The sequence below is a fragment of the Balaenoptera acutorostrata genome, chromosome 4 (assembly GCF_949987535.1).
Source record: "Balaenoptera acutorostrata chromosome 4, mBalAcu1.1, whole genome shotgun sequence".
Taxonomy (NCBI): Eukaryota; Metazoa; Chordata; class Mammalia; order Artiodactyla; family Balaenopteridae; genus Balaenoptera; species Balaenoptera acutorostrata.
Genome location: NC_080067.1, coordinates 76,451,411 through 76,466,768, shown reverse-complemented (window position 1 = coordinate 76,466,768; position 15,358 = coordinate 76,451,411). Strand labels below are relative to the sequence as shown.

At 45.0% G+C, this 15,358-nt stretch overlaps 1 protein-coding gene across 5 annotated transcripts in view; it reads left to right on the top strand.

Moving 5' to 3' along the window:
* Positions 1-12,098, top strand: part of LOC130708056 (uncharacterized) — a 30,846-nt gene extending 18,748 nt beyond the window's left edge. For 2 of the 5 annotated variants that reach the window (XR_009008064.1, XR_009008063.1), the window contains exon 4: positions 6,488-6,754. Coding sequence is in view for 2 of the 5 variants with exons in the window: in XM_057544853.1 (XP_057400836.1) it covers positions 6,531-6,772; positions 7,026-7,190 (407 nt within the window). In the remaining 3 variants the exon portion in view is untranslated. Of the gene's footprint in view, positions 1-6,487; positions 6,773-7,025 lie in introns of those variants that run through there. The other 3 variants (XM_057544854.1, XM_057544853.1, XR_009008062.1) reach the window with 3 other exon arrangements.
* Positions 12,099-15,358: the final 3,260 nt, after the last annotated feature.

Genomic DNA, 15,358 nt, shown 5'->3' with positions numbered 1-15,358 from the left:
TACTGGGCTTGTGAAAAGTGGATTAGAGGGAGTTGAGAGCCAAAAGCAGTTGGAATCTCCAGCAATGATCTAGATGAGATTCCCTCCACCGCCTATTCCCCCGACCTGGCTGCGGCAAGATCAGCCTACGTGAAACTGTTAGGGAGCAGTGGAGAATGGATTTGAATGCAGTTCTGCGGACTGAGGAGGATTTGCAATGGACGCGCAGGCGGAAAGGAGGGCATTTTATATCTGTTGGATATGTTGGTTGCTATTATCATTGCTATTTAAGATGGTACTCTGAACCATACATTTAAGTTAATGCTTTAAACAGTAACACACCAGACTTAACCAAAATCCAAACAATATGACAGTACAGACAGAAAGGCAGAAACATCTGGGAGATATTAAGTGCCTGTGAGCAGTGGTTTTTCTAAGTCGAAATCCATGGGGCTGACTTCCAGGAAAACTAACCATTCTGTAGATGAAGAAACTGAGGCTCAGAAAGAATAAAAGCTGCCTAAAGCCACACAGATTGTAAGTGGCCGAGCTGGTTGACCCCAGATCCATCTGGATTCAATGTGTGTCCTCTTTCCACCCCCAGGATGCTGACACTGGGCCTGTTTGACACTTGGATATCAGGTATCCATCTGGTAACTTTATTTTCCAGACCCCAAATAGGGACACATGGTCAGACAAGTGTGAAGGCGCTTATGGGGACAAGAGGCTAGAATGTTTTAAATTAGGACCATCCGGGCAAAGCCAGGACATCTGGTCATCATAGGTATCTAGGGGCTGCCCACACCCTTGGCACGAGGCTGGCTGTTGCCATTTAATACTCTTCCCCATCCTGAATGCCCAAGGTCTATTTTTCAGTTGGAGCATATGCCACAGACAAGTGAGAGACTTTTAAAAAGATCAAACAGCTGGAGAGAGATTGCATTGGACATTCTTTTTAGGGCAGCCTGAGAAGGGGAAAGAGCAGGGGAGGGCAGGGAAGTGGCAGAGGGTCAGAAGAATAACCCACAGCTTCCAGATCCTAGGAGGTGCCAGGCTCTGTGAGCGGAGGGCAGACTGAGGTTGGAGGGCTCTTCACCTGTCTCAGGAACGTGGCTACCCTCCTCTCCTCTCCCTTCCTCTTTCCCTGTCTCTTCCACTTGCTCTTTCCTCCTTTTGAACTTCAACCGCTCCCTTCCTGCCTTCCTCCCACTCCCGCTGGGAGAAGAAGGATGTGCAGCTGTGCCTGGCACCCCTCTGGGAGGGGGCGTCGGCTTCTGGGGAGGGGAGATGGCTTTCTAGCTGACTTACTAGCGAGTGATGTGATGGCATCAAAACCTCTTCTGCGAAATGGGCCCAAAGGAACAGGTTACTGTAGAATTCTGTGGGGTCCTATGTGAAACCGTTCTGGAAACTGTAAAGAATTGGACACATGTGGTGCTCAGTTTTGAATTCTGTGGGTGTTGGGGTCAATGTCATGTTGATATTGTTAGGATCAAATGCCAATCTTAGAAGCATTCATCTGGAGACGTGTGTGTTTGATATTGTGTGTCTGACTCATTAAGAAAGAAGAAGTGAGGTCGGAGGGGTGTGTGTGTTTCTGTGTGTGTGTGTATGGAGAGAGAGAGAGAGAGAGAGAGATTTGGCATTCGCTAGAAAACACATAATCATAGAGTATTAGAGACAGGCCTCAAAGAATGTATAACCTATCCTCTTCACTTTTTTTTTTTTTTTTTAAAGAAATTCACGTTCATTTATTTATTTATTTATGTATGACTGTGTTGCGTCTTCATTTCTGTGCGAGGGCCCTCTCCAGCCGTGGCAAGTGGGGACCACTCTTCATCGCGGTGCGCGGGCCTCTCACCATCGCGGCCTCTCCTGCTGCGGAGCACAGGCTCCAGACGCGCAGGCTCAGCAACTGTGGCTCACGGGCCCAGCCGCTCCGCGGCACGCGGGATCCCCCCAGACCAGGGCCCGAACCCGTGTCCCCTGCATTGGCAGGCAGACTCTCAACCACTGCGCCACCAGGGAAGCCCTCCTCTTCACTTTATACATGGGGACACTACAGTCCAGACAAAAAAGTTAATTTTCCGAGGTCAATAGCTAGTCAGTGGTCACAGTGGACATCATCCAGGTCTCCCGGTCCAAGTATAAGTCTTCCCCTTTGAGGCCGTGTTCAGCCATATCATGCAAACGGCCCTCTGCTAGGAGAACGGGGAGGCGGACAGGAGAGGAGATGTGATCTCTAGTGTCCGGGCCTCACAGACTAACTGGGAAGGCCATGCCCCAAGCAGAGAACAGCTCCAAACTGTGCTGACTAGGGTGGGAGATCCAGGGATACAGCCCAGGGGCCTATGAGAATTCAGATACAGTCACAGCCATCCAGGCCAGATGGTTGGGGAGGACTTGGGGGACAGTTGGAATGATGTAGCATTGCCTTCAGTGATACTTTGGGCTCCAACTCTTGTCTAGAGGTAGTTAGTTAGGCTTTTAACCAGCACCTCTATTTTGAATTCACATGTGCCTATACTTCGCTTTCCCTGCAAAGCCCATTAAGTTACAAACTGATGGCTCCTAAAACCTCTCTGCAAAGGGTTAAATGTCTGTGACAGAGACAGAGAAGCTCACCAGTTAGTATCTACTTCGCAATCAGCCCAGTGTCTAAAGGAAGGCCACTGACTAAGTGGTTGGCAAAGCTAATTTGTCATTCTGGTGTTTTAACCTATTGTGCTTTTAAAAGCATTATTCTTCCAAAGCATTTCAAAAGTCTATCTAGCTCCTCTTGGGGAGAACCAATTAGCAAGCAGTCTTTACTTGCCAGTGCAACAAGTTCTCATTAAAGTTACTCACCTTGTTTTCCTTTTTATCTGGAAACATCATTGGGAACCTCTGGAAGACAGTGATCTCTGCCCCCTCCATTGCACCTCCCATGAATTCTTGCCCGGGGTGGGCTCTAAGGGAACTTTTGTTGGATTGACCTGAAGATCAAAGTAGGTGGCATATCCAAGTTACTCCCAACCCTCTTGAACCCCCAAGCCTCGAGTTGCTCACAACTTGAGTTATCACCTGTGAAACTGTGGTTATCCTAATACCTCATGTGAATTTCCACCATAAGCAATGTCACCTGATGGCGGGCATCTTGAGGAAGAAGACTGAGTCTTATTCGTCTTGGTATCTTTATGCTTAGCCCAGTGCCTGGTACATAGTAAGTGCTCAATAAATGTTTATTGGATTAAACAGAAACAAAACACACTTTTATTAGGCTACTTCTGTCCCCAAACTCAGACTATATATCATTACAGGTAAAAGAGATTTTAAAAATCATTTCCTGCTTTGGAAACTGTACTATTGGCTTCTTTTCTCAAGGTCAGCGTTTCTGATCTGATTCCTGTAGTTCACACAAGAAATGATAACTTCCCTGTTACTTCAAAGTCCCTTTCTCTTACCTAGGCTGATTTTATTTTAATTTTAATTTTTTAAAGCACAGACTCATCTTTGATCTATGCAGGACAATGTATCTGTGTTGACAAGATGTTTTCCCCCAGTTTCCTCATTTAAGCAAGCTTTAATCAGTTTGCTCCTTCCTTGTTCTAGTCCTGAAATGATTTTTTTTTTTTTTTGGACCCAGAGTTTACCACGGAAATTCACATTAGAGATTATTTCTGAGTCTTTCTGGGCTTTTCATCTTCAGATTATTAGGATAAGACCCTCGCCCTACCCTCAACCTCTGTCCACTCGTTTGGATTATAACTTAATTTAAAAACATGATCTTGGGCTGCATATTCATTCATGTGAAGATTAACTGATCCAGATGAACTTTACTGGGATGTAAATACTGGAGCTGGAAGGCAAGATCAAAACCATTCCCTGTACAGAAATGTTAATCTTTCTTTTGCAAAGGGGAAGCACAGCACTTTAACATGTAAGGCGATTTCAAGCATTTTTACATTAAGTAGAATCTTGTGTCCTTTTTGTATGGTTGAGATTATTTACGAGTAACAGGTAAAGGCCAGAGGTCCACAGAACCACCCAATCTTCCTGTTTTAATGTCAGTCCCACCAAAGATGTTTCGAGAAATCACTGTTGTGACCACAGTATCAATTAGTACGACCTACTAGTATTTCATCCACTTGAACTATGTCACCAGAGCTTGAACGAAAAAACTATGTTTCTATTTGTGTGTGTGTGTGTGAGTGTGTGTGATGTGGTGGTGGAGTGCTGGGTTAATGCAGAATAACAAGAGAAGAGCCTAAGCTTAATGAACAGTCAAACTATAACAGACTTTTCTTATGAAACAAACTCTCTAGATTTCTTCTGTATATCAAGAAATCAGTAAATCCTTCCATAAAGCAAAAGTAAATCTTTGTTGACTTATAAGAATGTTTGGACTTTCCCTGGGTACTTGCCACTGAGTCACTTTTATATGGAGAGCTTTGGAAAGTTTGCCTCCCGCTAACAGATACCAAATTGAGAGACTAATAAAACATAAAATAGCCTGGGGCATTCTGGGATAAAAATGGCTCCAAGCTGACCTCTTATCCAGACTTCCATACTTCTACCCCCTCCAGCTCAGCCCAATCTCTTAGACCAGGTCTAAAATAGGCTGCTTCCAAAGAAGGGTATTACCAATACCAAAGGGTATTACCCTTGGGTTAAATAAATATTTTGTGTGATTTCTTTCACCTGGCCAATCAATTATTGGCTCAGATTGACCTAGAACCTTCTGGTTATTGTAAAACTCTTCTGTCTCTACCCCTGAAGAAAGAATCATCTATTATCTCAACAGTACACACACACACACACAGATACTTTTACAGCATTTTGAAGCTTTGGTGAGATGCCTTAACTTATTTAAGCAAATTACACAAATAAAGTAAAAAAGCTCACATCTGTTTTGAGATCGACTCTGGTAGCACTCGTGTTATTGGACATTATAAAAAGGAATTCCAGTTACAGCAACTACATTTATAAAAGCACAAGTGGGGTGGGTGAAATTGGAGTAGTTCACTAGGTTAGATCAATATTCAATCCTGGCTACACATTCACCTGGGAAGCTTCTGAAACATACCCATGCCAGGTCCACATGTCCGACCAATTAAATCAGAATCTCTGGGGGGTGTGGCCTGAGCATCTGTATTTTTAAAAGCTCCTCCAGAAGATTCTAATGTTCAGCTAGTGTTGAGAACCACAGAGTCAGGTAAAAGGAACCTGGGAATCAGGAACGCAGTGATTAATATTATGCCATGTCCAATATCAGAGTCTGAACTTTTACTTTAGGATAAATCTTCAGGTGTCAGACGCTAGATAGGACTTTAGAGAGAATGTCTCATTGTAGAGAGGAGGAACTGAGGCAGGGAGGCTTATTAAGGTTGGATGGCAAGATAACATAGACAGCACTCGTTCTAGAAATCAGTACCTTTCACTGAATACCTCTGCCCCTAAAAGTTATATTGGAAATTAAAAGATCAGATACACCTTTTTGTTCCTAGCCATCCATTTACTTCGAAATACTTAAAAGACCGAAAATGGTTTATGGTGGTGAAAAGAGCACAGCTTTGCCCCTCTCAGACCTCTGAGTGGCAGGGACATAAAGTCCGCATCATTCATTAGCTATTGCTTATCCTCTCTGAAGCTGTTTTCTCACCTGTAAAATAGGCATTAAGAATAAAACAAATGAGGGAATTCCCTGGTGGCACCAAGGTTAAGACTCTGCGCTCCCATTGCAAGGGGGCCCGGGTTCAATCCCTGGTCAAGGAACTAGATCCCACATGCGTGCTGCAACTAAGAGTTTGCATGCCACAACTGAGGAGCCCACCGGCCACAACTAAGGAACCCACCAGCCGCAACTAAGACCCGGCGCAATGAAATAAAAAAAGATAAATATTAAAAAAAGAAAAGCTTTTTTTTAAAAAAAAAAAAAAGAATAACACGAATGAGATAAGTCAAACATGTAGGATGTACCATAATATGCGCTCAGTAAATTAAATAGTAATTATAATTATTAACTGCATTAAAAAAAAAAAACTTGGGCTTTATGTAGAAAGAGCTGCAGAGGGGATACAAAGATGTCATGGTGTTTCTTTGCATGAAATATCTTAATCTTGCAAAGGTTGTTTCTGGTTTCCATTGATTGAAAACACAAATAAACCTCAACTGAAGCACTTCCTAGGAAGGAATGAATGGATTTCCAATCTGTGTTTTCTTGTTTACGGTGGAAAATATGGCATCCAAGGAAAACACAGGTGGTGAACTGTTCAGTGCCTTCTATTTTTATCATATGCAGAGAGGGCTCTAAGCATACAAATGCAAATATTTTAAGTAACAGAAAATGAAGACTAACTTCTCAAGGTTAAAAGGCTTCAGGTTTCCTGTGGCAAATTTAGGTTTCTCTCTTTCAGCCATTTCTTGAAAAAGAGCTCCAGATCCCATACAGATTGAATTCCAAACCAATTATCAGCAACAACAAAATCTGACAATTGGCATTTTCAAAGAACCATTTCTTTTCCTTTAGGGTCTTTTTGTTTTGTTTTGCATCCTTTTTGTTTTGCAAAAAGAGTATCTACGTCGGGAGAGGCAAGCCACCTCGGCGGGTTTGTGTGTCTGTGAAACGAAGATGGGAACCGAGACTCGGCAGGTCCCCGGAGAAGCTGGCCGCCCCCGCGTCCCCAGCCCCCGGCCGGGCTTGTGCGGACGTGTCTCGGGCGTGACCTCTGAGCAGCTGCGCCACCGGCTCAGCCTCGCGGCGGGAGAAACCCGAGCTCCTAACAAAACAGTTCCATCTTTGGCAAGTCCTCTGGTATTTAAGGCGCTGCCGGTGGGGAGAGAGGCCGCGTGCATGAGAGGCTCTGGGAATTCGCAGGCTTTCGCCTCCCTGGTGTTACGTTTCTGAAGGCTCTGAGCATTTGCGGTGGAGCCTGCGGTGGATGGCCGGGCGGGGGCGGGGGGCGAACCCAGCCACGGGATCTTCCTGTGGCCCGAGGGAGTCTGGTTCACCGTCCTCCCTGGGGTGGGTCTCAGGACTTGATTTTTCGTTTTCTTCTTTTCTGCAGATACCATGTGGTCAACAGTGGCTGAGAAGATTTAAACCCTTACAAGAGGAAATCTTTCTAATATCATCCTCCCTCCCCCCCAAGCTGATTCAAGTTGTCACTTTAGGAGCTGCCTCTACCTGCCTGAAGTACTGGAATGCCGAGTTGAAATTGACAAAAAATTAATGCATTCTTTCGGGGGAAGACGTTTTGTGGCCCCATGATAGTACTCAACAGTTATTGAGTGCTTACTCTGTGCTAAGCACTTTAATGCAATAATTCATTCAAGCCTCACAACAATCCTATGAATCCTATGAAGTAGGAATTCTTGTTATACCTGTTTTATAGGCAACGAAATGGGCACAGAGAGGTTCAGTAACTTGCTCAGGGTCACACAGCTAGTAAATGGTAGGGCTGGGATTGAAACTTAGGCAGTCTTGCTCCAGAGCCTGTGCTTGTAACTACTGTGCTCACCAGATGAAAGATGCTGTGTTCTAGAATTCCTCTTCTAGCACGCCGGATCTCAACAAGGTGGAGAAACAAGCTCTGGGAAGTTTGGAAATCAGATGTGACAAAGTCAGGCTTTCTGAAATGTCCTGACTTAGTCAGATAGAGCTGGGGCCTGTGGGGGAGGTGTATACAGTCCTCACCAGGAATTGTGTACGTTCTGTTAGTTTTGGTCAGGTTGGTGGTGTGTTAACACTCACCCTGCCATTCTTGGGAAGGCTTCCCTGGCGTTTCGACTTATGGGAAAGGGATAGGACAGGCAGTGACAAGAGGTGAGGATTGTAGTCAGTCGGCTACCAGTATTGGTGTGAAAAAAGGGGGGGTATAAGAGCGACATGCTGCCTGGCAGCCCAGCCAGGACCTTCCCTGAGAGTCAGGGGAAGGGCCTGATCTCACCTTTACTGCTCCAGGAAGTGTTCCGGGCCCTTGGAGGCCCCCTCCTCTGAAGCCCGGGTCTGGCAGGCCACTTTATTGATGGACAGAAGTTGTCAAGGAGTCAGAATTTGTTTCCCCATCGAGGACATCCCCTTCCTGGTATGCATGTATAAGGAGTGGAACGAGGCATTGGAGGATGCTTTTGGGGAGAGGGCAGTGAAAAAGCCAAGGTTCTAGGATGGGTTGGGGGCTCATTTCTCTGCAGTGTGGAAGAGCTAGAAGCATTGTTTCCCTCACACACACACACACACAATACAGGAAGTTCACTTCCCACTGGTCTGAATGTCTCTCTAGATTAATCCTTACTCACAGATTCCACTACTTTTGTGGTAATGGTCTCTACAGTGCCATTTTATACCAGTGAAAGTACGCACACATGTACCTTCAGTTAGGCAGGAAAAGTCTTTCCCTATGGCCCCCTCTCCGGGTACGAGAGTGTGAGGGTCCTGGCACACAGCAGGAGTACAGAAAGTGCCACCCCCTACCCACCTTTATAGGACAGTGATTAGGGCACAGAGCAGCCGTGGGTCTGTACCTCAGTCACCTGGACTGTATCTGGGTGTCACCAGGCCAACCCTCAGTGTAAGTATTCCTTTAGATGGGTAAACGGTGTGGTGGGACATGCATACCTTTTGTGGGTTCCTTTATGGCTGTGCCGCTTACTTGCTCTGTGATCTTGGGCAAGTTACTTAACTTGTCTGTGCTTTGGTTTTGTTGTCAGCAAAATGGTGCTAATACTAATAATCGTCTCAGAGGGTTGTTGTGAGGATTAAAATGGGCTAATAAATGTAAGATGCCCGGCACATGCTAAGTTGCTTAATAAATATTAGCTTCTGCTTTTGCTACTATTACAGCTATTATTATTAGGCAACTCTAGGCAGCTTACTTTACCCCTCTGAATCTCATTGTTCTCATATGTAAGATGGGTGTAATACTATCTGTTTTATAGGATTGTTGTGAGAATTAGTGTTAATTACTGTCATGAAGTGTGCCGTTTATGTGTTCGCTTTAGCCTGGTTTATGTCCCAGGCGACGACTTTATTTTCAGATATGAGGAGGTTTCCTGTAAGAGCTTCAAAATACTGACCGTAGCCAGTGAGGGTGCTTGGACACTGCATAACCTCAACCACATCCCCTTCCCCAGCTGTAAAATGGAATAATAACCACCCCTAGGAATCTCAAGGACCTTAGGAGGAAAAAAGTAGACAATAATATACAAAGAAGCATTTTTGAGCTCCTCTGAAGAGAAACGCACATAAATGGAAGGTGGGATTATAAGGTGGAGTAAGCACTGATTTCTCTCCCCCTCTTTTTTATTTACTTAGAAGAAAACTAGCAATTAGGAAGCATGGCCTTGTTAAAGCGGTGGCCTGGGAAATTGTTCTCTTGGCACCTAATCAGGACTTGTGACACGGCAAGTTTTTGCAAAATGTGGGCAGCAGGGGACCTCCCCCCAGGCCCAGCGATAGGGCTGCAGATCGTGAGGAATGTGCTGTCTGAGGGCCGTGGCCTGGGGGGGCTGACACAGAGCCCGCCAGGGGCGCCTCCCTGGTCTCCTGTTCCCTGAGGAAGTCTCCCCCCAGGTCAGCAAGGAGGCTCCACCCAGCTCAGGAGCCTTAATCCCTGGAGCCTGAAGTCACCCTTCTGTGCCTGTTTCAGCTTGCTGCTGTCCTGGATCCAAGCTTTTCCACCCTTGCGCCCTCTCGTCACCACCGGGGTGACCGCAGGGCTCTGAAAGCTCCTCCCATCTGGGCTTTTTGCTCTAATTCGGTACCGAGAGGAAGAAATCTGCCGGCTCTCCTTAAGATGGGCCAGAGCGGAGTTAGGTGCTTGGGGCCTCCGCTTGCCCCCTCACTGTGCCTGGCTTCCTGAAGCTGTCTCCGGCTGGGAAGACTCCCTCCTCTCCCTGAGTCCCAGTCTGCCCGTTGTTCTTCTGCATCCTGCTAAGAAACTGCCTCTGCCAGGAGGCCTCCCCCAGCCTTCCCAGGTGCCATTACCCTCTTCTTCCTCTTCTAGACTCTATTCGATATAGGGTGGTTTTTGTGTTAGTCCTTATCTCACCTTTGACTCTGAGCTGCTGGAAGGAAGGGAAGGGACAGAAATTGGAGAGGTAAAGTATACCCAGCCAGGTGCCACGGCCGGAATTATGCGCAGAATTGACTGAGTTGATTTCCCCTCACTGCATTGGCAAAGCAAGCGGACAGCTTTCTGTGAAACACTGGGATGAGCAAGTCTTTTAAAAATTATGAATGATTTTAAATATACAGAAAATATTATAGTAGGCACACATGTGTCCACCACACAGGTTACCAGATAATAGTATTTTACCTTAAATATTTGCCTTAAATATCTTCTTTTCTTATTTTTTTTAAATAAAACTTTTAGACATGGAAGCAACCTAAATGTCATTGACACATGAATGGATAAAGAAAATGTGGTATGTATATATACAATGGACTATTACTCAGCCATAAAAAAGAATGAAATATTGCCATTTGCAGTAACATGGATGGACCTAGAGATTACCATACTAAGTGAAGTAAGTCAGACACAGAAAGACAAATATTATATGATATCACTTTTATGTGGAATCTGAAAAATAGTACAAATGAACTTACAGAACAGAAACAGACTCAGAGACAAAGAAAACAAACTTATAGTTACCAAATGGGAAGGGGTGGGGGAGGGATAAATTGGGAGTATAGGATTAACAGGTGCACACTACTATATATAAAATAGATAAACAACAAGGATTTACTGTATAGCACAGGGAACTATATTCAGAATCTTGTAATCAACTATGATGGAAAATAATTTTAAGAAGGAATATAGATACATACATATATATGTATAACCATATCACTTTGCTGTACACAGAAACTAACACAATATTGTAAATCAGTTATCCTTCAATTAAAAAACAAAGTCAAAAAAGAAATGAAATTTTAGGTACAGCTAAGGCTCTCCACCTCCACTGGGGTCCCATTTTCTGCTCCCTCCTTGGGGTCACCACTTCCCTTTCTCCTTCCATCAGGGGCCCTTTACCTGCATCCATGGATGGGATTTAGGAGATTGGTAAACTGCTGAATTGTATGTGAAATTGTATGTGCACATCTTTTTCACACATATCACAGCTATTCAGGAAATCCTCTGGACTCAGTCTCGTGGTCTCCACTGCTACCACTGGTGCACAAGCACCATTATCTGTGCTGGGACCAAGTGCTCCCTACCACAGTCACTGACATTGTAGAGTCTCAGCCGAATCCTGTTACCCCTTTGCTCACATCACACTAATGGCTCCTGATTTAACTCAAAGTACTTGCAGCCCACAAGGCCCTATGTGATATATGTCCCTCCAGCCCCCCTGCCTTTCTGACCTTGTCTCCCACCAAGGCTGCCTCCCTCTCCCTCGCTCCAGTCCAGCCACACTGCTCTCCTCACTTTTCCTCAGACACACCAGCGTGGCCGTGCCCGGGGGCTGATCCCTCTGGCTACTACACTCTTTCTCCAGGTACCCACATGGTGAAACCTCTCACGTTCTTCTGTTCTTTGCTAACATTTCACTTCTCAATGAGGACAACCTGGCATATGCTATTTAAAAATATAACCACAGTGGTTAAGAATCCGCCTGCCAATGCAGGGGACACGGGTTCGAGCCCCAGTCCGGGAAGATTCCACGTGCCGCGGAGCAACTAATCCCGTGCGCCACAACTACTGAGCCTGCGCTCTAGAGCCTGCGAGCCACAACTACTGAGCCTGCGTGCCACGACTATGGAAGCCCACACGCCTAGAGCCCGTGCTCTGCAACAAGAGATGCCACCGCGATGAGAAGCCCGCGCACCGCAACGAAGAGTAGCCCCTGCTCATGGCAACTAGGGAAAGCCCACGCAGCAACGAAGACCCAATGCAGCCAAAAATTTTTTAAAAAATTTTTAAAAAACTGCATTCCCACCAATCTCTCTCTTACTCTGCTTGAATTTTTCTTTTTCCATAGCACCTAATTTCTAGCAAATTGTATGTTTGCTTATTTATTACGTGTATTATTTCTTGCCTATCTCTTCTTGCTAGAATGTAAGCTCCATGAGAGTAGGAATTTTTGTCTATTTTTTTTTCACTGATGTTTCTTTGGTCCTTGCAATAGTACCCGGCACATAGGTGCTCCATAAATATTTGTTGAATGATTAAATAAATAACTGAAAATGAGCATTTCTTGCTGGAAAGTCCAGAATTTTTCAACAGACTTTCAAAAGTGTCTGTGACACAAAAAAGGATAGGAACCATTGACAGAGTAAATCATCAAAAAGTTTGCTGGAAATTTCTTGCTTGCCAGGTAGCCTGTCTAATGAAGCAGAAGGTCATGAGAGGTTTTTCTCTTTCTCCAACTTGTGTTTCCCTGGAGAGCTACTGCTAGCAGCTGCTGGGAACTCCTTCCCCAGGACTGGCAGTGAGGCCCCCTGGATCCAGCCCTGGCCTGACGGAGGTAGGGAACCAGTGGGGCACTAATGGAGAGTGTGGGCAGGAAATCTGGCAGTGGGCCAGCTCCAGAAAAGCTGTAATTGTCTTTACTCCTGTGTCTGGGGGCAGAGGCCAAATGTAGCCATAGCCTCCTGAGCTTCCTTTGGGGAGCTAGGCAAGATGCCCAGACCAACAGGAGTTGCTTCCTGCCTTCCAGGCTCCAAGCCTAGGCAAGCAACTAGACCAGGAAATCTCGTAGGAGCCCCAACCAGGGAGACGAGACATTGGCATGTGATGCAGAGAAAGATAATAGGGGAGTGGGGGGAACCTGGAAAGCAAAAAGATACCAAAGGCCATCTGGAGGTGATAGTGGGAGTGAATTGCAGGTGAGTCAGCCAGCTCTCAAGCGAGTTAAAAGACAAGTGGGTAATTGTGGGTGCAGTCGGCAGGTCACACACAGAAAATGAGGAACAAGTGGTTAATTGGGCCCACAAGCCCAGGATCCCGCCTGTAATTAGCAAATTGCAGGGCTTTGATATTTGCTTTGGTAACAACTTGTATAGTCAATTGCAAGGAGGAAAACCCCCAGCCTGGGAGGTGACCCCCTGTCTGTGCTCTCTGAACTGTTTTCTCACAAACACTTGCAGGCAGCATACACATGAATATACCCCCAGCATTGGGAGGGAGGGGGTTTACACCTTTCTGCAGGCTGACAACAGCCTGTGACACTTTCTTTTTTCCCCTTTACCTCTTGCTTAAATTTTTGTCAACACAGGGCTGAGGCTTAGGTCTGGCTCCCCGGTGTGTGTTCCCACTGTTCACACACTGATTCCTAAGTTCCCTGAAGCCACAGCCCCTAATGCAGAGCTCCTCTAACCAGAGATATGACCTAGGAATGGCCTTGGGGAATTCCCATGCAAGTGCCATAGTAGGGGAGGGGAAAGACAAGGAATTCTGTTGCACTGTTGTTGAAATTTTGTCCATGAGGATGGCCTATGCTGGTCCCTGATCAGAGATGGCCCTCCTAGACTTCAGATCTGTGTTTACCTCTGCAAGTTTCTGTGAAGTTCTAACTAAAGTGAAGAACAGAAGTATAGGAAAATTGCATTGGGACTGTCATGGCAAAACCTTATCAGTTGCCGCAGAGTCAGAGAGACTGGTGAGCACCGGTGATGGAGCACTATGAGAAAGTATCAGGAGACCTGGGTTTGAATTTGGACTCTCTCCTGACTCTTTGTTGGATCTTGTCCAGTTACTTAAATACTTGTATATCATCTCTGTCATTTATTGGCCAGTTTTTATTGACTGATTTTCCCCTTGGTTATGGGTGAACATTTTCCTGCTTCTTTACATGTCTAGTGATTTTTTATTAGATGGTAGACATTGTGAAGCTACATGGTTAAGTATTTGGACTTTGCTGCCTTCTTTTAAACAGTGTTAGCCTTTGTTTAGGCTGGAAGTTAATTTACTCATGAAATAGTTTGATCCCTTTGAGTCCTGTCTTTGAGCTTTGCTATGCAGGGTCCAGAGTGACCTTCACTCCAGGAATAGTTCAGCCACTTTACTCAAGTGTGCCTCCTCTGAGCTCTCCATTGATTGCCCCAGGGGATCACCAAGGACTCTCCACTTTGGTTGGTGCACGACCATTTCCGCATTTGTGAGAACTCTGGGTTGTTCAACTTAGTACTCTCTGGTCACTTCTTTTGCCTGGTCTTGTGGAATTTCATTTTATACACACATGTACTAATTCTCAACAGACTCAAGAGGATATCTCAGCAGACTTATGGTGTTCTTTTTCTGTGTATCTCCCCTCTGTTCTGGAATTGTGATCCTCAACTCCTAGCCACCTCAGCTTCCCCAACCTCTGGTCTCTGTCTCCTCTGCTTAGCAAAGCTTCCAGACTGTGCTTGTGATTTCCAGATGGGAATTGCCTCCAAGCATAAACAGGGTTATTTTAAGGCTCACCTCGTTGATCCCTTCTCTCAGGGATCACAGTTTTGCACTGCCTATTTCTCAATGTCTTAAAGCAGTTGTAATTCTATCAAGCCTAGAGGTTGATGTCTTCTTGAGTTAATAAAACATCAGTTTCCCCAAGTGTAATAACATAGCATAATAATATTTTCTTCAAAAGTTAGTTATAATAACTGAAATACGTAATGATCTGAAATAATATAAAATGATGTAATAAGCAACAAAACATAAAATAAGAACAGTTAATAAACACTAGTCCTAGTTTTACTTTCCGTTGACACCAATAGTACGAATGGATTTAGCATTTTCATGAAACTGTAGAATTTTCGAGCTGCAAGAGATTTACTTCTGAGACAATGAGTTGGTCCAAATGCCTCATTTTACAGATGAACAGACTGAGGCTTTGTGAGCAGGAAGTGATTTTCCCAAGACCTCATGGTCAGTGAGCAGAAGAATGAGACTGGCACTCAGGTGTCTTGGCTTCCAGTCTGTGAGGTATCCATTCATCCAGCTCACAGTTAGTGAATATTTACTAAGTTCGGAACACTAAACTAACTGCCATATTGCCTCTGTATCATGTTCTGGTTTGCAGAAATGTTTAAAAATTGATTTTGGAATATTACAGTAGGTTCAATACATCAGCATATACTTTGGGGCTTCTCAGGAGTGAATCTGACTGGTATTAATTGGAGCAGTCTCCATTGTCTAAAGTGCAGAAATGCGAAATGCTTCTCGTATTCAGCTCCCATGGGATATTCCAATATAGTGCTTCAGACATGTGAACACGTCAGGTAAGTACTGTGGTTTTATGGCTCCTTCAGCCATGGTTATAGGAAAACTAAGGATTTACTCTGCATGCCGCCGTGCCAGGGAGTCAATGCAAAGATGGATAATAAAACTTTAAGGAAGGTGATCAGGAAGTTGCAAAATGTGAAAAGAGCTGCGTACAAGGTGTCACGAGGCCTGGGTTCTAGGCCTAGTTTGTT